Source organism: Chroicocephalus ridibundus, chromosome 2 (assembly GCF_963924245.1).
Source record: "Chroicocephalus ridibundus chromosome 2, bChrRid1.1, whole genome shotgun sequence".
Lineage (NCBI taxonomy): Eukaryota > Metazoa > Chordata > Aves > Charadriiformes > Laridae > Chroicocephalus > Chroicocephalus ridibundus.
Genome location: NC_086285.1, coordinates 147,331,327 through 147,353,946, shown reverse-complemented (window position 1 = coordinate 147,353,946; position 22,620 = coordinate 147,331,327). Strand labels below are relative to the sequence as shown.

The following is a 22,620-nucleotide window of genomic DNA, read 5'->3' as shown; positions in this document are numbered from 1 at the left end:
TTTTCCTAAAATATTTTGACATATGTATGCATAGTTATATGTACACATACATAATGCATGTGCATATGTATGATAGATAGTAAACATTTTAGAACTCCATAATATATTGTATATACTGTTCTAACACTAATTTTACAATAATCTTGTACAGAAGGGCCTGGGCAAGCAGAAAACAAACAAATTCTTGCTCTAACTTGTAATAATCAGTTTCTCAACATTAGCATCACTAGATCACAAGATATACCCCCCTGTCTCCAATACAAAGATTCAGTCCTCCAATCAAAGAATTGTACTTTCATGAGTGTGTTAGTAGAAATGTGGCATCTATTAACTTAAAAGCCATGGTCACAAATCCATCTGCAAATGGAAATTATTTTAAATGAGGACAGATGTCAAAAGCCCCTGAAGTAGTATCATTACCTCCTTAAAGGAAATCCATTTCAGTAGCTATGTGATTTCGATGCATAAGCAATGAATAAGAGATACTGAGTTTAGCAGAAGCTTGTTACTAAACTTTCATAACTCCATACCTTATTTGACCGTAAAGACACTCTTCCTCCACAGCGTGCACAGAATTTAGTTTGGCAATATGAACAGTTATGGCCACAGCCATCAGCAAATTTTGTTTTGTGGCAGATGCCACAGGTTGGGGCATCACCCTTCTGCTCCTGCTGCTGTTGTGATTCTTCACCCATCTTCTTCACTTGCTCCTTATACATTTCAAACTGCTGATGTAATTTTCTGCAGAAGAGAGAAGATAATTAACAATTGTTTTATTTAAGCCCACACATACTTTGCAATCACTAAATTGCAATCAATTTCAACACACAAAGCAGAGAGAAATACTGTAGTAAAGCAAATACATTTAATTTATGACGCTCCAGAAGAGTAACATTCAAGAAATACTTCTTTTTCATTATAACTAAACTCTAGGAGGAGGCCCAACACTGATAACATGCATCACACAGTCCAGCTGTTACAAAGACAAGTAACTTTGCTTTAGGATGTGACCAGCTGTTAGCTGCAAATACAACAGTAGGAAACATGGGCTAAGTGATCCAAGAGCCCATGGCACTAGACAATAAACTGCTTAATACCAGGGAAAAAAAAAATGTAATTTATTCTTCCAAGTGTACTTTTACCTAATTCCACCAGACAGATGCAAATATCTTCTCTTGTTATAGCTTATCTTCATTTATCCAACAATACTGCACAGAATGACTAAAGACTAATGACTAAAATGCTTTTCAACCACTGGGTGCAAGCCCGTAACAAGTTGCCTCAGCTTAACAAGTGATTATAAACCATTTAAGCCATTCATATCATTATATAGGTACTGCTATCTCATGCCAAATGTAAAATAGAAGAAAACCTAAGAAGACTTTTAGGTGCCAGATCCAGGGAGAGTAGCTTAAGATACACACACACATTTTACCTTCCGTTTCCAGTGGACTAGGAGCACATTCATAGTCAGCTGCCATGTACATACAGCACTGCAATGATTCCTTCAGGCATGCCATTTCATTCATATTCCTGAACCCACAATAACCAAATCTCCATATATGATAATTAAAACCGTCTCACTACGACCAAAGTTACAGATTCATTTCACGTTCTATAATGGAAGTTTTTTCTCAAAGCCACTGTTTCTGGAGGTAAATGATGTCATGGGAATTTTAATTTTCATTGTAAAAAGTTAGAATTTTTTAGCTCCTGTCATTGCCCGAAAAAAGCTGGAAAATGCAACATGGCATATTGTAAGAGATTCAAATACAAAGAGAAAACAAAAAGAACTCTGACTTTTCTTTTGGCTTTATCCTTGTGATTTAAAGGGGTCTGACAGTGATCTTTAAATTTCTTAGCGTGGAATTCAACTCACCTGATTTTGCTAATAGAGACTGTAAAGTTTGGCAACCTAAAAATTATGAATATAGCTTAAGCAGTTTATTTAGCTCCCTGAACAGACACAAGCAAAACCTCAAAAAATGAAGTATTTTCTACGAAACATTAAAATGGTATACTAAGCCAAAAAATTAAAAGTGCAAAATAGATTTTTTGGGCTTTAGAATTATCATTTCAGAGATTCTTGAGAGGAGATTAAAAAAAAACATATATGAAACCTAAGACAGAACAAAGAATAACCTCCTGGAAAAAACTAAATCTGTGAGACCAACTTCCTTAATGCAGAAATATATCCTTTATATAGTTCAGATATAAATTAATGATGCAAAATTATTTCACCTGAACTGTCAGAGGCTCTTACCAAAATAAATATTACCACCATGAGTAAGTTAAAAATGATCTCAAATATTATTTACCACGGATATCAACACATAAGGCAAGAATTGCTGGGATTTGCTTTGTATTTTCAGGAAAACTCCTCTAAGAATATATTTTACATTATATCATAGAGGTGTTATAGGAACAAACCGGCAGCTCCTTCTCCATCAGGCAAGACAGGAGTCTGGAGGCACACCTCTTCTCTGTGCCAAAATGCTGCCTCGAGCTCTCAACTGCCACCGACCCTTTCCCAGAAGGGGAAAGCAGGGTTATTTCATGTTGCTTATGTGTCATGTTTCTAATCTACCTGCTCTTGTCACCTGAGTTCAATCTTGAGTCCACATGCTGCCCCCAGGACACAGCAGTTGCATGTTTTTCTCTTGCTTTCAGCCCTTTCCCCCTACATGCTTACTGAACCCTCTGGCCTGTAGCAGAGCAATGAGAGGGTCATGTCTCTGGCTTCCACAGGAAGGACATGAGGGTCATCACTACCCTCACAGGAGTTTGTGGAGTCAGGGGTAAGTGGCGTCCTCTGCCTTTTCACTGGTTCAAAAAAACCTTCACTGTTGACTGTTCTTTGTTGAATGGGGCAGGACATGCGTTACTAATAAGAAAGAGCTGAATGAAGTTGAGAACAAAATTTGGAAATCTAGAAACCTGGCGTATTTCAACGCTTTACACTGACAATAGTATATAATTGGTAGTTGGTTGTCTGGCCCGTCTCCATCAATAACACATGTAATCTCTGAGACCTTGCTTGCCTTTTAATTTTGCCAAACGTTGCATTCTTCATTTAAAGTATATTATCTATGCTGAACTTCAAGTTTATTTTTGGTTACATTCAGTTCTGTGGCTTCCTTATAATCTACAGCCTTTGTTTGTATGATGATTTGCTTACCAGTCTCACTGATGCATAAAAAGCACAAGCCTTTTGCCAATTCTTAAGCCTCCTGTACTGAAATAATTTAACTTTTGTTTCCTCTTGGGCACAAGGTCACAACTTTTGCCTCAAAGTATGAACTTTTCAAGGTTATAGTTTTATAAAATCCTTGTTCTAGCAGCAAACAACTTATCATCTGCCAAAGTAGTTTGTTACTACATCTTTTTCCATTCCAAGAAAAATATCACACATATTGATAGCTGATAGAAAAAATTAAACACAAAAGACAAAAATCTATTAAATAATTAGTTACTCACGATATGTTTTCTACTTACTGAGCAGAACCACTTGAGATGAATATGCATATTTGAAACAAAATACAAAGTATTCATTTTAGGAAGTCCATAAATAAACTTTTTGATCTATTTTACAGACCAGTAATTGTTTTTTTAATCCTCTAGCCTGCAAAGGTTTGAGCGAGAAACTAAAGTAATAACATGCAGCAATAATTAGGTGTTTAGAACAGCACAGTATTTGAAGAAAATTTGGTAAAAATTGTATAGCATATATTTTTCAGAAAATGCAATGCAAATAAAACTGCATTTTGTTCAAGTTGTCTGCACTCACACTCTACTCAGAACATTGCTGTCTGAGAGGGCTCAGGAGTTCAGTCACCAGGCAACTGAAAGTGACCAGTACCAAGGCAAACTTCAGAGCCTGGAACTAAACTCAGGTATCCCAAGACTACCCTTTCCAGTCTCTACGCTCCAGTGAGTTACTGGTAATGCAAGTGGCCAAGATTTGTGTTGTGAAACTGAAAAAACAGGCTCTTGGGATGATAGGGGTTTTTTTGATTGTAAACCCAGATAATTACATCAAACCATACAGTAACAGAATATTTAAGTGGAAAACTCGGCAATGCATATCCATAACCCATATATATATATGTATTTTAACAATGGCCTCAATAGCTCATTCCGTCTATCTGTACTGACGCAAAATCTCTCTACTTTTCTGCATTGTTTCCAAAAATACAAGTATCTACTTTAATAAACCACTATAAATTTTAGAGAAAAAGAAGTTGGTATGAATTTATGCAAAGAACTAATGATAATGAAAAGTTAGGCTGGAAAATTGATATTTAAGTTCTGCTCATTTTTGTCTTGTGAGAAAGAGTTCACTGAATCACACTCATATCTGCTGGAAGTTACAGTGGTGAAGTTCATGAGGCTTATATAACTAGTCCAGATTTTTTTTGTACTGTAAAATGTTGTATCTGAGAGAGTTGTGTAGACTTTTCAGTGTCAAAAGCAACTGTTTGTAAGAGTTTGGATTTCTCTGTCAAGGTCAAGAATAGTTTCTATTGGAATACTCGCTTTGTACTGGAATTGAGTTAATTCTGCTTACTCTTGGTTCCCCACATCTTTCTGGAAATGAGAAATTCAGTATCAGTCAAAAAGCAGCAATCTATGGGCCTCTCATGATCCATGAGCTACTGCCAAAGGCAAGTAATAAAAGCAAGTTCAGTAATCTGATGTATCCTATTATTCTGCAGAATTTGTTTCTTCCTGTCCTCCAGAAATGCCCACAAAGCTTTCAGCATTTTATAAAAAAAAAAAAAAATCTTGAATACTGACAAGTTCCAAAGCCATTCCTGACTTCTAAAAGTTCACTTCAATGATTCTGAAATTTCCAAAGCTTCTTAAAATCTCACATTAGAAGGGGGATGTTTAAGTAAGTATCCAGGGTGTTGAGGCCAGATGTAAGTGTAGTAGCCACTTCTCATTTCCTGGCTACAGTTCTCTCAGAAGTTTTATTACTGATTGTAGCCTGTCCCTCATTTCCTATTCCCAGGCATGGAGCACAGATGTGGCTGGAATCCAGCCTTCAAAAAGGGTTTGTTCGCTTTCAATTCTGCCAAGTCCATTCATTCAACAATTTTTCTGCCTGGTGGCAATGACTACCTGGTAACATACAACATTCTTCCCTGTACTGTATTAAACACTTAATGCTTTCTACTTTTACAATAGTGCTAGCTAACCCGTCTCTGAGTACACTCACTTCTCTTTGGGATGGATGCTATTCTTACACAACCCCATGTGTTGGTAGAGGTTAGGAAACAACTGTTTGAACACCAGCTCTGCTAAGAAACCCTGGAAAATAGGGTGGAAACCAGCCTATGAGCCAGTGGTGTGTGTGCTCTCATTACAAATTAGACAAATTACATATGGGGATGCATTAGAAAGAGGGTGAGCAGCAGATAAATGGAAACCGGCTATCTCATCTGAAAAATCACCTGAAAAAAAAATTAGAGTCAAATTCTTCCTGGTAGTCACAAATACAAAACAAAGTACAAAATGCATTATAATGGCACATTGGGAGGCTCAAGTTAGACATTAGAAGTTTTTTCACTAGGAGGGCAGTGCAGCACTAGCACAGGTTGTCCCAAGAGGCTGTGGGACTGCTGTCCATGGAGGTTTTCAAAACTCGCCTAGACAAAGGTCAAGCTGCCCTGATCTAGTGTTGGCAATAACCATGCTTTGAGTGGGAGGTCGGTTCAGAGATCCCCTTCAAACAGCGTTTCTGTGATTATGTATGGAACAAAACAAGAAATATGAACTCTAAACTCAAGCAGAAACACAGGGAAAAGTATTCATAACAACTATTTGGCTCAGCAGTGCTGAAAAAAAAAGAAGTGACAACTTTTACCAATAGGATAAAAAAAAGAGAGGAAAAAAAAAGAGAAAAAAAAGAGGAAAAAAACCCAAACAAACCCAAAACTTCTTTGTGCATTTTATAAACTACTTGAAAATAGTTAATTTTCTCAAAGTTTGACCAATGACCTCACATGTATTTTCAGCTCCATGTAATGTAATGGGCAGAAAAGCCCTGAGGCTGTGCTTTCGTACTGACGCGTGGAGGCTACAGAAAAGCAACTTTTTTAAAAAAACATTATGTTCAGCAATGCAAAATAGAACTTTTCTTAGCCACCAAATGACAGTTTTTCCAGTATTTGACTGAAATGAGAAAGGGCACCATATAAAAATCCTCTTCATAAGACCATGATGCTACTTCAAGTCTAGCAGGCAAAGAAAAATTATTAATCAATTGAAGACTCAAGCCTAACTTCAAACAAGAACATCACTTCCAATTCTGTTTAAAATCAATGGATTATCATACCCAGGCTGATAACACAACTACAGTCTTGATGCCATTCACAATTCAGAGTTTTCAGCTTTCATATCAGTGAAAATGAAACATTGACAGAAACTAGACGTCAGCAGAGATCATTCGCTTAATCCACAGCACTTAGACTTTCTTGCTGGCAAAATGAAATCTCCACTGTCTCATTAGAATTGACACATGATTTTAACTGGTTTCCTCAAATAAACAATAATTAACTATTTTCTACTCTCAGTAGGTTTAACTTCAGAGCCATGAAATGTCTAAGCTTAAACTTCAGTTAAAAAAATTCTAACACAAATATTTAGAGAATACAAATTGAAAAGTGTTAAAAAACACAACTGTAGCGAAAATGCTACTTTTTAATCTATGCCCTGGAATTTAAAATAACTGGCAGAAATCTGGATATTGAAAAAAGCTAGTCAGAATCTTCTAATTAAGTGGCTTTTCATTTGAGGCATTTACTTTGATTTCCTGCTCAAAGTACCGGGTTTATTTCACTAACTTTTTTTTTTTTCCCCGATCTCAGACATTATGTCCAGAAAACATTGTGGAATACCGTAAAAGATACCATAAAATCCAATATGTTTGGGTATTTACCTAAAATGTAAGAGACCTAGGTTTTAGTTTCTACCTGCCCTGAATCCCAGTCTTCCACAATCTATGCAGGAACAGTAACTGCCAAGTTTACCTCAAAACCACACAGTCTATCCTATGGGAGTTGTTGCAAATAATCTTGAATTTTTTAATCTGTTAAAGTGAAGAATGTAGGGAAAAATGAACACCACACTATTTTTTTTCAAGTGGGAAATGCATTTTTTTCCCCAACTCTCAAACAAAAGTTAACAGATACAGAGGTTTTTGCTAGCTCTTTAAGTATTTTGTTTAGAACAATCAGTTTAAATGTAAGCCATACAATGACAATATCAGACATGTTCAGCAGTGTCAAATAGTAAGATATTTCACTCTAAGGTTTTTTTCTAAACATAGAGTAAATCCTCCTTAAATTGTCAGTAGAAATAAATCTCTGAAATTTTTAGTTTTTTCACCTACATACTGTTTGAGTTGTTTTACAGATGGAGCTAACTGGAAAAAAACATCATTTTCATGTTTCCCATTCTTTAACTTATTAAGGTATATGTACTTTATTTATTCTGCGATATTCATTAACCTAAAATAGGAACAGATGAACACTGATGAAACTTTTAAGTAGAAGATCATCTTTAGAGTCTACAAACTACAGTAGTCATACAAGAAGGACTTCACAGAGGCTCTAAACATGGTGACTTACAAAAGAAATAACCTCATTCATACTAAGAAAAACGCTCTCAATGTCTCTCAAATCACAGAAGTATTTCTTTATCAATACAATACTCTAATTGAATTCACACGAAAAACAAAGTGGACAAAATCTTGATCCTAGGTTAAAAAGACACAGATGCAGTTAAACCAAGTTACTGCAGTTAACACATATGAGACATTATGTTTTCCAATAATTTCACTGAAAGAACTATTGTAGCAAACACACTTTTATTCTGAGTAAGTATATCTACTCCAAACGTAAGTGAATTATACTGACTGTGCCTGAAATGCTAAACAGAAGAAACCGAGCTAAGAAAATGGAAAGAAAGGAGGGTGGTTGCTAAATGATCTTGCCCTTGGTTTATACCAGTGCTGCTGCTCACTTGTAACTCAAGTAGGAAAAGCCAACTACAACAACGCTAATCAGCATCCAAAACTAAGATCTCGGTTTCAGTCTCTCCTTGTCGTGCAAGGGAGCAGGACCTTTTGTGCCCTAACAGCATTTGCCTCACGCTGGAGAATGGAACCAAAAATTCTCTGCTGGCAGGAACTTCATATAAGCCACTCCTAGAAGTAAAAGACATGGCCAAGGTGAGGTCTTCAAGCCACCCTGGCTCCATTCTCTCTTTTCCCCATTTACTAGGGCTTTCTGCCAAGGCTTCCAGTTCACACTTTGACACATGTTGTTCTCAGCTTATGTGACCTCCCTCGCAAAATAGCAAATATTCCTCTCATTGCACTCTTCTGACGTCATAATTGAATTAATTTATTAATCTGGTATGACCCTAAATAAATTTGTAACTACAGATGAATTGATGTCACTGAATCTAGTTTATTTTAATACATTCAGAAACTCAGTAAAAAAGACAAGAAATTATGTGGGGGAAAAAACCCTCGGTTTTCATAACTGAGTAGGATGTGACTGTGAATGAATCAACAGTTTACACATCAGCTAGACAAGAAGTCTAGCTGGAACTGGCAGGATTACCTCACCTGTCCATTTTTTTCTGTTTATAATGCTCAGTATTGACTAAAACTGCAGTCTTTGTTTATTAACTTTGTTTATTAGCAGCAGCGCGGCTGCTCTTTGGTGACAAGGTAGCAGTGAAAAATAGCTAAGTACAATAGTCCTGTGCAAGGCTGCAAGAAAAATTGAACATAGAGAAGATGAACACATAACTACAGGCTGGCCAAATTGATGTTACTATATTTCTGTGTGGTTTTAAAGCTAGATTATAAGGGATATAAAGTATATAAAGGAAAAAAGAACTCTGGCTGTACTTGTTACTTCCAGGTTTCCTCAGAACAAGAGACAGATACTTCCTTCTACGTTTTCTGCAGCAGTTCAAACTAACTGCAAGATTAAACTGAGAAGTGGCATCTTTGTGACTTTGTTTCTTCTTGTTTGTTAAAATTAATCTGTAACAGAATTGTTTATTGTATTTTTACTATCTGTAACATACAAAAAGCTATAAAGTCCCAATAAAGGTTTAAAGAGGCAGAATATAGTAACATATCCAATTCATCTAGAAATTTTTCAACACTCTTTTTAGCTATAATGAAGAGTGGCATTTAAAAATAAAGAGAATACCACATTCCTCCAATAGTTTAACAATGGCCAAATCATTCAGAAAAAGCTATCTAATTTCTCTATAACGGAAAGTTATGAGACTAAGTAAGGAAGGTTCCTTCATAACAGATGGAAATTACTCTACACCTTTGAGTATCTTCATACCACTCTGTATTTTATTTCAATGTAACTGAGAAGGTTCTAATTATCCTTTTCTGAGTCTTATTTAAAATCCTAACTTACAACAGAAGTTTCCACAACTTTCATACAAATATTTTGGTGATTATACTGGGATATTTTTTCCTCACTCTCATTAGCTGCTCCTGCATTGGAAAAAAAAGCTGTAAAAAAGCTTCTTTAAACCATTATCAGTCTAGAGATTCCCATGATGTTTTTCTCATTTGTTTCCAAGATAAACATCCTTACTTAAACTTTTCATTCCTTCTCCATTATTCTTCTAATAAATTTTGCCACCTGCTTCTGTACCTTTTCCACCTATACTCCTTTTTTAATGTTGAAGCATCAAGCAGGTGAATTAAGTCCATACTGTTATACACAACAGTGGTAGTTTTCCTTCTGCTCTTTACCCTTGTGACAAGGCTGATGCTTCGCAGGTAATTTTAGGTCTCACTCGGTAAGATTAACCATGCCAGTCGTTGAAAAGGGGAATCTTCCGGTGCCTGACTCTCCAAGGAAACTCTCCAAGTTCATTCCACAGCTGCATTCTCTAAATTAAAAATATTTTATCTCCAGTTCCATGGGCCTTGTCCCTGTGTTTGCAATCCACGCTATCCCAAAGGAGCTGCTTTGGTAAAGTGCTGAAACTGTAAGCACTAATCCTCAGCTGACAATGAAGATCAAGAGCAAGTAGTTGAACTTCCAGTAAAAGTAGGCTGCCAGGAAGTGTATGTGGCAGAGCACAAGAATAGGATCTTTAAAGATGGGCATTTGTACTGTCATTTCATTTGTATTCCATCCTGGTTATAGTAAGTAAAAGAAATTACAAGATTACAGATGAAAATTTACAGATTATTACGGTCTACTTTTTTTTTTACTAACTTGTTATGAAACAAGATGTAAGCAGTCACTCCGTGTGCCTTAGATATGCAGATACTTTCAACTTCACTTGAACAATTTCTGCCAATTATGTTGGGAAAGAACAATTGTCCCAAAGACAACTGGGTTTCAGTGACAGAAGGGAACTTTTGAAACTTTCACATCTAGGGGTAAAGATGCATCAGGAGCTCAAGCTTTACTGAATATTAGAAAGGATACAATCAGAGAGAGACACGTTACGATAGGTGATACTATTTGAATCTTCAGCTGTACTGATACCGTAATATCATCATGTACTGCTGCTGTTAAGCATTTTGAACAAGTGGTAGCAGAGTTTTCAGAAACTGTACATAGTAGCAATGAGTCTTCCAGCATTTAGTCTCATATTGCTGATGACCAGCATCTCTCCTTCATTCTATGAGAAAAGGCACGAAGGACAGGAAGGATCTGTAGCGTGCCTATTGCTGTAAAATAGGGACATGAAATGTAGCATCATATACATTTAGAATCATGACACTGTCGACTATCACCACTTGCAGTAGTCTAGGTATCAGAAAACCCCATCCAGAAACCATGATTTCTTAGACCTCTAAGTCAATCAGCCACAACAGATGCCTAGGTAAAAAGGTAGAAAGAAGAGTCAGAGCTCCTTGATAAACAGAAGCGAAGTAACATCTCATGACTTATTTTGTAACAGAAAACTACTTTATAATGCAGAATTAGGATTATATTGCAGTTACTGCAGCACTCTTATTGTTAAAAGCTTTATGCAAAAATTAAGACTCTTATTTGAATATTTTCCATGCACAGTTGACACAGACTTTCATCCCCTATACAAAAATTCTCACCTGAAACCTAAATCACTGAGGAATACACTTGGCTGAGGCTCTCATAAAAATTTCCTTTTACAGTCTATTTGTATCCTATCATTCTACTTTTTATATTTAAAAACCATGCTGGTTTTTATACCTACTGTTACATGTTTCTTCCTGATTCACTCACTTGATTGAAATGTTTTGTAGCAGAAATTTTATATTAGCCTAAAAACATTAGAAATCTAGTTGCATGTTGGCTATTTCTACATTTTATTCTGATACTGTTTGTGTTAGGAATTCAAATAAATATCAGTTTTAAGACAGCTGAGCCAGACTTATACACCTTTTAATTACTAGACCCTTATTTTTTAAACAGCCTCACTATTAAAAAGTATACCAATTACTGTTCTATCCAAATAATTCACTCACAAAAAAGGTTTCACAGTTTATCTTATATTTGATTTCTTTTAATTAATCATACTTTTACTTACTTTATACTAAATTTCATTTTAAAGGTATGCAATATTTAACAAATGTACCTTAAAAAGGTACAGTTCAGTTGCGGGCAATTAAGCACATTGCAACATTATTACATTTATAAAGGGCATCTCGAGCAGAGATAATATTTCTCACAGTCACTCGGGTTACTTTATTTGCATCATCAGTTGACTTACAAAAGGAAGCCATTGACTTCACACCTGTGGCTTTAGAAATGCCCAAAATAACTGTTACTGTGTTAAAATTTTTTATCCTTACTATGAAAGGCAAAATTATTTTTTCGTTAGACAGTTACACATACAACCAAAATAAATACATGCTAAATAATAGGTCAGACTGTCTTGGCTCGGAAATGTAACACCTCCTGACATTATAGTATCATGATTAGAGCGAGCTCATTCCACATTGTTTACAACATTCATGAGCATTTTCAATTATTAAGTAGCCCCTATCTTTTTACCTCTGTGACAGGACTGTTCCTATCTTGATGATTTTCCTTTTTCAACAAAAAGGAAATAAATTTAAGCAATGCTAGGAAAGCTAGTGTAACCAAGTCTCAGTTGTGCTCACTATATGGTTGTCTCAACTTCATCTAAGTAAATTACGTCAATGTACTTGATGCTGAATTACCACCACCAGAAGTGGCAGTAGCAATTAGCTGTGGTGTATCTTGGTTTTGACTGTTATCAGTATTCTTACTGCAAAAGCACCACCAGTTCAGACACAATGCTAGCAGCACTATAGGGGGAAATACTCTTGAAACAGTTTCCTAGTTCTCAAAAAACTGTAATTTTCCACAGTGTTCAAATTTTTAAAGTAACAAGTAAAACCAAAACACAAATTATTTTCATCATGTTAATATAACCTCTTCTGGAAACGAACAAAAGAAACAGGTCTCAAAATGGAAATTCAAATATTAAAAAAAAATGATGATTTTTTATGAGGAAGGAGATCACAAAAGAAGAGAGATGCTCTCACCTGCAGGAGAGATTTTTCATAAGTTTATGAACAAAGTGTGTAACAATTTTCCCCGTACTGATTCTATCTAAACCCATGCCTCCACACCTTCCCTTTACTCAAAAAGTGCACCGAACTCAAACTTTACTTCTCAGAAGAAAAATATAATGTTAATTTAGGTTGCAGCACTATTTCTCCATTTTAGATAAACAGTATTTGATAATTATTGAAAAGATAAGAGATTTATGCCTCAAAAACTGTATAAATAGTAGTTAATCTAATACTACTACTGAGAGATAATGCTTGAGTTTTTCAAATAATCAGAAAATTTTCAAAAAAAGAAAAATCTGTGCCAGACAAAAGATCAGAATTCAATCCTATATTTAAATCCTTTAACCTCTTAATTAGAGGTTATTAATTAACCATTAAGAGCTCAGAGCTACTGGGTATAAATGAGTGTTGTAAGAGAACAACACTGGGCCCCCAGTAGGCCTGCTGATCATGCTCTGCTGTTCATTATCCTGCAGAGTGGAAGTATTCGGTAACGGCAGGCCCTGTGAACTAGCAGAGGGAGCAAGGACACTGTGACACACAAAGGCCAGGAACTATTCTAGAGACAGCTCTGTGAAATTCTGTTTTCCTATAACACTTCAACACTTTTCCCTGCCAAGATTTTGATATCAGTTTATTAAAGCCATCTCCTGGAGTACTTCAGATTCTAGTCACATTTGGTTTAGCATAATTGTACTTAAAGAAGAAGTCTTAGTTCTGCTCTTCATCAAACAATTTTTTTCCTGTAAAACAGTTCCCATGTTCATGCATTCTATTTTTTCATATTGTTGATCAGGACTCATAGATTACTATACTGTTATGTGATTATGTAAATTGCTGAGAAAACTTTTTGTTTAAATAATGAGATCTACAGACCTAACCCCTTGAGCAGGTTCAGCCCAGCTCAGATGTTCTCTGCAAATCAAACTTGGCAGACTCTGTCGGAAGGAAAATCTTACTTTGTAGTGTTGCTAATAACTTGGAGAAAAAAATATCTATTATCATTCCCAAAGAAAAACATGGTTGATTCCACCTAAAGAAGATAAATCCAGATGTCCAAAATCAATTGCCATTCTCATTTTAGATATGTCTTTTGTATCCAGGATTGACCAGACATTACTATTCAAAGAAGGCACAACATCAATGCTGATACATTTCCGATTCTTCTTTCTGCTAATGTCATTAACATGTTACAATGGGATCTTTGTAACAATAGGTTTCCAGCATCATAAGTAGAATTTTTCTTTAAATATGGACACCCAGAAAAGAAGCTGATTATATATGCATCTCTCATCTTTCTCTGGCCCCTAAGGGTAGAGTTAAAAGAGAGGGAAAGGCATTGGCTAAGACATAAAGGCCAATACTTGAACAAATCACCAGAGGTGAGAAAGTTGTAATCCTAGCATTATCACTAGTCATGTTTAACCAAAGAAAGAATACTTATTTAGTGTATGTAGGTAATAAATATTGTAATAGCGAGGAAATATACACAATGGAGCCACAAATTCAGAAGTAAATATTTTACAGAATAGTTTCCAACAGTAACAGACAGCATAACATCTTCTTAAGAGATTCAATATGGATACTGTAAAGAGGAGAATGCAATGTAATCACTACATACGATGAAACATGGCTGGAATATATTGGTTACCTTAAATACACATTTAATGTTGAAATAGACAATATTCTGCTGTTTCAGAAGTCACCTGTTAATCAGATTTTTGTCATACAAATGTCAGTGTTTTTCGCTCTGTTGGTGAACACTGCACTAGGAACAATAAAACGTGTTTTGTTCTTAGGTACATAACTGGGAGATGGGGAGTCCAAAACTGTTCCAAAACTGTTTCCTGACACAGTTTGTATCCATGGACGAAGCACACCTGAGATGAGAAATCTGACTGTGTTCCTGTTGACGAAACCCACATTCTCTCTGCTGAATAGCCTTGCACTGCACCAATAATATCCCTTTCCTAAAATAAAACTACCCTTAGCAGTCAGCTGTGGAAGCAGGGAATATACAAGTGGATGTAAAGCTTCCTAAAGAATGAGAAAAAGATGACATGTAGAACAGGTAACTGGAATTACTGACAAGCTGTCAAATTTTGGAATCATTGAATCATGTTTGTGACAGATCAAAATTCCCAATAGACCACAATAAAAACTGGATTTTTGTTTCTATGAGACTGCTTTTTTTTTTGCTCTGTGACAATCTTCACCGTCTGTTAATGTTATTCATAGATGAGACTTTGTACCCAGTAGTACTCATCCTCACCCCAGGCTTCTGATCGACTCACCCTGGCACCATCTGTCTATGTTTGTTCTGAGTCCAAGATACTCCAGGAGCCACATCACTATGAATTTACTTCAACTTTCTCTCTACACAGAACATAATCAGAAAAACATCTTTAGGAAGAGATGAGTGAATTTCCTTCTTCTGTAGAACCAATATTACTTCAACTAGGATCACTGAAAGTCACCCATGAGCACGCATATAAAAGCAAATGGGAATGATTACACTGAAAAATTAAAAAGATTCCTTCCTCTGTAAAATAGAAGAGCTGATTGAGGGTTTCATGATAGAAATGGTTTGAGGACCATGCTCCTTTTGGAACATAGTTGAGATGTTTTGGATACCTGTTCAGTTATCCTCAAATCTCTAAGACCAGAACCAGAGTGAGGACTACCACCACATCACAAAAATATGCACCTGGTGATAAAGGACAACTGTCTCATCTAGTATGTCTTCCCTAGGTAAACATGGCAGACCTCCACATCCTGGAGGCCTTTCTACATCACTCTGATCCTTTCTTACCTCAATAAAGAAGGATAAACAGATGTTTCTTTCTTCTCGCCCTGCTGCCCCTCCAAACCTCTTCAATTAGGGCATGAATACTTCATCTTATTTTTATCTCATGAATTGACCAAATACTCCAACTATTCCTTATCAAAGGAATAACACAAGACAACAGTGAAAAGAACACTTTACTCAACCTCACTCTCTCTGAAGCACGTAACACAATCAATAAATGCAAATACATCAAAATAGAAGCATATAACTGAGAGAATAAACTCTTCCAAAGGTGAACACAACACTGATTCACATCAATTAAACAGAAATGTTCTTGAAAGGAGTAGTAAGTTTAAAAGCATTTAACCAACATTTGAACTTTCTTCCGAAAAGCTCTGCAACTGGGAAGCCTAATTGTATTTCCAGCAAGCCTAATTGTGTTTCCTGACTCCAGGGGACAGGAATTCCCCAGATACCGATGACTGACAGGTCTGGTTCTGCTTTCAACCTGCAAGTAAGCAAAAATACCCACCTTTATGTGAAACTTAGCCTGAAAAACAACTGTTGTTTCCATTGGTATCGTTAGCAGCCAGAAGTGCTCAATACTTCCTAGTAGGATTCAGCACTACCTGCAACTGGGTCATCTGTAGAAGTCATTTGCACAGGAGCAAACTACTCTGAGCACTTGCATTCAATAGCAAACATTAAGACATAGGGTTTAAACCACACAGGTAGTCTTTATGAAGTGCCAAACATCTTTCAGTACCAAAGAAACTCAATGGAGTTAAAAGGTATCCACCAGCATTTCTAGAGTTACTGTCACTAACTGTTTTAGAGCCTACTTCCTGGTTCTGAAATTGGTTATTGGTTCATGAACTTGATTTTTTTCTTTTTTTGAATTCAGTCCAACTTTTTGAGGGTAGTTACACAGTTACAATGTTATAATTGATTCAACCATGATCACTAAATCTGTCCTCTCTCCCGCATATTTATTCAACATTGCTCATTATGCTCTTTTCATGTCTCAATATAAATCATACATGATAAAAAGGGCTGCCAGTGTTTATTTTAAGAATAATCTCTACCCTTAGTGCAAAATAAAAGTATTTAGAATCCTTCATATCTCAAATTACCATTCATTAAAAATATTCCTTTGAAAGCTTTTTTTATTACACCAATCGCTACTGATTCAAGAAGTATCAAGTTGCCTTGATAAAGGTAATTAAAAATCTACAGTAAAGTCACTCTGCTTGTTTCAGGAAATGTTATTTCAACTTTTAAATAACATTTTATACACCTCTGACTTCAAATTCTTGGTCCATTTTCTTCCCAATTCATTCACTAATTTAAAAATATCTCCTAGTTATCTTCAGAAAATTTCCAATCACTCAGTAACATGTACAACAAAAGAAATGAAGGTATCTACTTGTATCAGGAATAGTGCGGTCAGCTAGACTAGGGAAGTGGATCATCCCCCTCTACTCAGCACTGGTGAGGCTACATTGAGGTGCTGGAGCGTGTCCAAAGAAGGGCAATGAAACTGGTGAAGGGCCTAGAGCATGAGTCTTATGAGGAGTGGCTGAGGAAACCGGGGCTGTTCAGCCTGGAGAAAGGGAGGCTGAGGGGAGACCTTATCGCTCTCTACAACTACCTGAAAGGAGGCTGTAGAGAGGTGGCGGTTGGTCTTTTCTCCAAAGTAACAAGTGATAGAACAAGGGGAAATGGCCTCAACTTGTGCCAGGGGAGGTTCAGATTAGACATTGGGAATAATTTCTTTACCAAAAGAATTATCGAGCATATCGAGCATCGCTGCCCAGCAAAGTCATTGAGTTGCCATCCCTGGAGGTATTTAAAAGATGTGGCACATGGAAGATGTGGCACATGGTTTAGTGGTTGGACTTCATGATCTTAAAAGTCTTTTCCAGCCTAAATGATTCTTTTGCTTGTGCTTTCTTACCACCGGTTTGTATGGAAAAAACACATGGACTGCTCTGGGAGAAAGCTACTGCTCTGCAAAGACCAAACAAATTACCACCTCTACATTAGTCCTACTCATGTATGACACTCAATATTCTGGGCTTTTATTCCATTTTGGTAAAAGCCGCTTGAGTTTTTCCAGGTGAAATGTTAAGAGGACGAAAAAGGTCAAAAGAAGGAGACAGAGGAATAAATTGAAGAGGTACTGAAGGACTGTTTGAATCTACAGCCTCATGCAAAAGGTCTAGAGAACCATCTCAGGAAAAAGTAGCTCTTACCCTGTAATACCAGGTGAGCCTGTTTACAAGAGTTCAACACAACAGTGAGCCCGAGTCAGCCGTTTTCATGTGAAAACATAAGCTGTAATGCCAAAATGAGTTCAAATTAACTGTGCCATAAAAATATTTCCCAAGTGATGAAGACAGACACCCATATCTCTGCTGTCTTGTGTGAGTGGTTCCTTAACATACGCTTTACATTTACAGTACTACTAGAGTAGCAGCATGACTCATAGAAGCATCTTTTTAGGGGAGATATATATATTTCTTCCACTGTAGTCACTAACTGGTTCCAATATCCTTTGATTTTGTAATTCTGAACACCAAGCTTGTTATTTTCTCTTGGAAACCTCAACCAAAAGAACAACACTAAGTAATAATAATCTATTTTGACACATTTTTAAACCAGATAAAGCAGACAACGCCATAATGTGTTGAGCTGTTCTTCAAATCCACTAGTATCAACTGAAATTTTCAATGTTTAGAATCATAGAAAATATTAACATCAATAACTGATGTCCGTGGGGAAGAAAACTTTAATAGAGTGGACAAGCCCAGAGCATCAAAAGAAGATACATTGGGAGACAAAACTTGCCCAAGAGAGATGGACACAGACATCTTTGAACTAAAAAAAGGGAAATCTTGAGTTTGAAAAAGATGGTCTATGAAAACATTTTTGGTACTATTAAAAGGAATTGTCTCAACTAACCAAAACCCAGAAATACTGCACTTAGTGGTAATAATTATATGCTACAAATCTCAACTCTACATATACTGCAGGGGTCCTATTTGCATGTTTACTCTACACTACATAAATTGGTGTACACTGACTATTTCTGTCAGTCAGTGTATAAGGAAACCAAAACCAACCATTTTGGCTTTCAGAGTCACAAATAAAACACACACACAACTTCATATTATGTTGCTGACTTCAGGTCCTTCTTAAAAGGAAGGACCTCCTCAAAAAAATAAAAAGCTTTGTTAACTATGTTGTTCTATGTTGCAAGAACAGAACAACATTTCCTTATAGGAATTTGGGATGTTTGTTAACTTGTTAATTACCGTATCTTGGTCCAATTTAAGTTGTTATTGAAAGTACTATCACCATTATTAGCTGGTCTTCAATTTGTAGCAGGATCAAAAGTTCTTAACAAAATTTAGTAACCCTTCCATTTCTTTCCCCCATCCCACTAGAAGGGAGTCAGCAAGTGACTGTGTGATGCTCAGTTGCCACCTGGGGTTAAATGACACCAAATTACATCACTATGCCTTCAGACAATACACCAAGCACAGTCCGGCCGTACCATATGGTTTCCTCCTTCAAGTTTCAGACTAGGATTCTGTCTGTGCAGGAATGCTCTAGAACTGCTGAGCTCCCAAGCTTCCCTTCAGTTTCAAGCACCTTAATGGTACTTTCATATGAGAAAGTTTTTGTGCTGGGTGTATAATCCCAATGGCATATTGAATCAGCAAGAATTACTAGAGGGCAAAGAATGATTTAAAGCATGCTATGAAAATTGACTCAGATAATATAAAGCCCACGGAAATTCAGACTTTGGCATTTGTTATGTTCACAACAAGAATCGTAAACCTGGCCACTATTCATCAGTATGATATCACTTCCTGTATTCTTTATTTTTTACTCAAGTACCAGATAACAAACGTTCCCCACTTGAAGAGAAAGCCAGAAGTACCAAAAAGCTGACACCACCTTGCATTAACCTGCAAACAAAACATAAGAACCAGAGGGTTCTTTTTCTTTTCTTTTGCTTAGTCTCCACCAAGTCATATCCATGAATATGACTGAGAGATTATTTTAACAAAATAGAAGCTGTATAAGAAAGCTAAGAATATGTTACTTATAACAATATTTCATGGGTTAAAAAACATGTTACTAAAAGTTACTTCTGCAACCTTGGATTTTCCTCAAAACTGATACTAATAAAACGTCATGAATTGTTAAAAACTGAGACATAATCCAAGACAAATATACATAGCAGCAGCTATGGGTGCCCTGAGTTGTCATTTCTAAGTAAAAATCCAGACGCCTCTACTGTGTAAATCTCTATTTTCAACAATTAATAATTACCTACATTTCCATATATGCTCTACCCTGAAAATGAGTCTGCCCTTTGGAAAAATCAAAGCTTTTCTTTAATATTTCCAACAAGGTTTAGTCATATTGCCTCAGCAAAAACAGCCACTCCTTTACCAGGTTACTCCCCGACACATACAAAAAATAAATAAAGGAGCAGGTATCCATAATGGACTGAAAAATGCATGGAAAAGTAAAAGCATGTTAGAGGAAGGAAAAAAAAAAATTAAGAAATGGATATTCACACCCTTCAGACGTAGGATCACGAGGGAAGTTGCTTACTTAGCACCAGAGACGGGATAGGAACTATACTGAATAGCCACATGTTGTTACACATGCAAATTGTCATTTGCAGTTTAAAATGACCACAAACATTCGGGAAAGCAAGGTTCAAATTCTATTTGGCAAGTCAAACACAACTTTTCCCATCTTTTTTGAATAATTTCTGATGAAAATAGAAGTCTTGGAACTAGTAGTATTGCAAGTAAAGCATGGTTTACATCACTTTTATTCACAGAATGAACTCATCATTTTAAGGAGAAAGACTTGAAATTATTAAGAATACTGCATAGCCAGTAGAGTGCAGCAGCTGTGATATGATCCTCTCTGGACGTTTTGACCTTCCTAAGACAAGATTTAATAAACTTTATACAAATTGAACTTGATGCATGACCTTTGTCATCAGTTCTTGATAGAATGAAATGCACAATTCTTATTTGGAAAAAAAAAATATCCATTATGTTTATGGTCAATGACAAAATGAATGGATAGCCTCTATGTCTTGCAAGAACCCCTTCTGTTACTGCCGTGAAGGCAGTTTCCATTGGAGACTGAGGTCACTGATTCAGCTGCATGTTTAACATGCTTTCGTCTTATTATAGTAAGAGTACCACTGTCTTGTTTAAATTAAGCTTAAGCCAGCATTTTCTAAATCTATTTCCTTATCTCACTCAGACAACCTGTCATCCCTCTAGGGGTACTGTCCGTTTCTTTTGGAAAGCAGTTCAAAGCAGGATGTTGTCAGCATATTAGCAGCGCCACAGCCTGTGACATCCACAAACTCAGAGAAATTTCAAAAATTCTAACAGAGAGAAAAATACGCAAATCTTTTAGGAGCTGCTTACACCATATTGCAGTCTGTGTTGTCTAGATAGCAATGGGTTTGTTTACATCTACATGTATATACATATGGAAACGTTCTGTTCTTCAGTCATACCAATTTTTTTTACTTCTTGGTACGTTGCATAACACAAAATATCTAGAGATTTTAGTATACTAAATAGTGCAGGTATAGCTCCATTTCAGCCCTACAAATAAGTGGAATTATTTTCCTTTATTACTATTTTATCTAATTTCTTATTTGAGTAAAGTATATACACTTGTATTATCTCAGTTTGGAGGGCTTTTTTCACCTTTTCCTTGCACATAATGCTAACTGCTGGCCAGCTAAGTATTTTTGGTTGTGTTCTTCTCTTTCTACTTGCAGGTCTGTTTTTTAATTCTAGATCCTAAATTTTTTTAATTCTGATCTAGTTGAAGATGTCCCTGCTTACTGCAGGGGGGTTGGACTAGATGACCTTTAAAGGTCCCTTCCAACACAACACATTCTATGATACTATGATCCTCTAGATTCCTCATTATCACATACTACCTGATTTTTGTTTAGATTTTTGTTTTTTCTTTCACAAGCAGACATTTTCTTAACAATAGGTTCCTCATGTTGTCCCTGAATATTTTTTAATTTCTTAGTATTAAGATAATTCTTAATTTATTAAAATGCGAAATCTATAATCTTTGAACCATCACATTCTGTGGGATCGTCTGCAGAATTACAAATCTGTGGATATTTTAGGATCAGCTGGATTCCAAGTTAAATCCAGAAATATATCTCTTATAATCACCATATTTACCTGTTCCCAATGTGTTTGTCTTTATCTTCTGATAAAACTGAGCTCCACTCCATTCATGGCTACTATCCTGGCCTCACAAACACCATGAACAATCCAAACAACATAAATAACTCTTTCTTATATTAAATATGATGTGGAAAAAATCTGAAAAAAGTCCAGGTCATCTTTACAAGTCAGGCAATCGTAATCTTACGCTGCAAATGGTAACAGTAAGAGTCATGATCAGTCATAAGAGTCACACAACAGAAGTTGTTTAGGTACCTCATATTTACTTTATGACAGAGAAAAAACCAGTTTTATAGTCAAGAAGATATTTTGTGGATTTATATTTGACTTTGAAGTAGCTACAATCTCCCTGTTTCTTTTTTCTATTCTGCAAATTATAATTTTATTTTTAGCTCATTTAGTCTCTGTTTTCCGTCCAGCTTACTGTCTAAGAAAATAAACACATAGAGTGCTAGACTTCTCATGACTCCAATTGCACAAGTGTATTGGTTGCAGAGGCATATTCTTCTCTAAGAAAAATACTCTTTCAAGTGGAAGTGTGTTATTTTCAAAGGTTCTATTAAAAACCATTCTGATCAGGATCTACATAGACTGCAAATAAACCTACTGACTACATATAGTGTAAATTTTATTAAGTAATTGTTTATGTGGGCTTGTTATTACACTTAGGGTAGATAGTCTGAAGAAATTCAAAGCTACCTAGTGGTTGGCAGACATATTGTTTACACAGTAAATTTAGAACACAAAAATAATGACCCACTGATTTATGTTAAGTACTTGAGAAAAGCCCATCTATTTTAACTAGAATTCTTTTGATATTCTTATAAATGGAGCAATCTACTTCAAAGATTGCTTTAATTCAGACACTGACTAAAATACCCAGTAATATTTCCTTACCAAATGTTTCTAATTTTATGAAGAAATTAACATATCTCACCTAAGAAAGTCTACTTGTCAAATGCTGAATCTGGATA

General features: G+C 36.0%; 1 protein-coding gene across 48 annotated transcripts in view; it reads right to left on the bottom strand.

The window, feature by feature from the left end:
• The window catches only part of RIMS2 (regulating synaptic membrane exocytosis 2), a 493,643-nt gene that overhangs the window by 398,793 nt on the left and 72,230 nt on the right, over positions 1-22,620 (bottom strand). For all 48 annotated transcript variants that reach the window (XM_063327352.1, XM_063327357.1, XM_063327378.1 and 45 more), the window contains one exon: positions 531-741. In XM_063327352.1, coding sequence (XP_063183422.1) covers positions 531-741 — 211 coding nt within the window. The remainder of the gene's footprint in view (positions 1-530; positions 742-22,620) is intronic.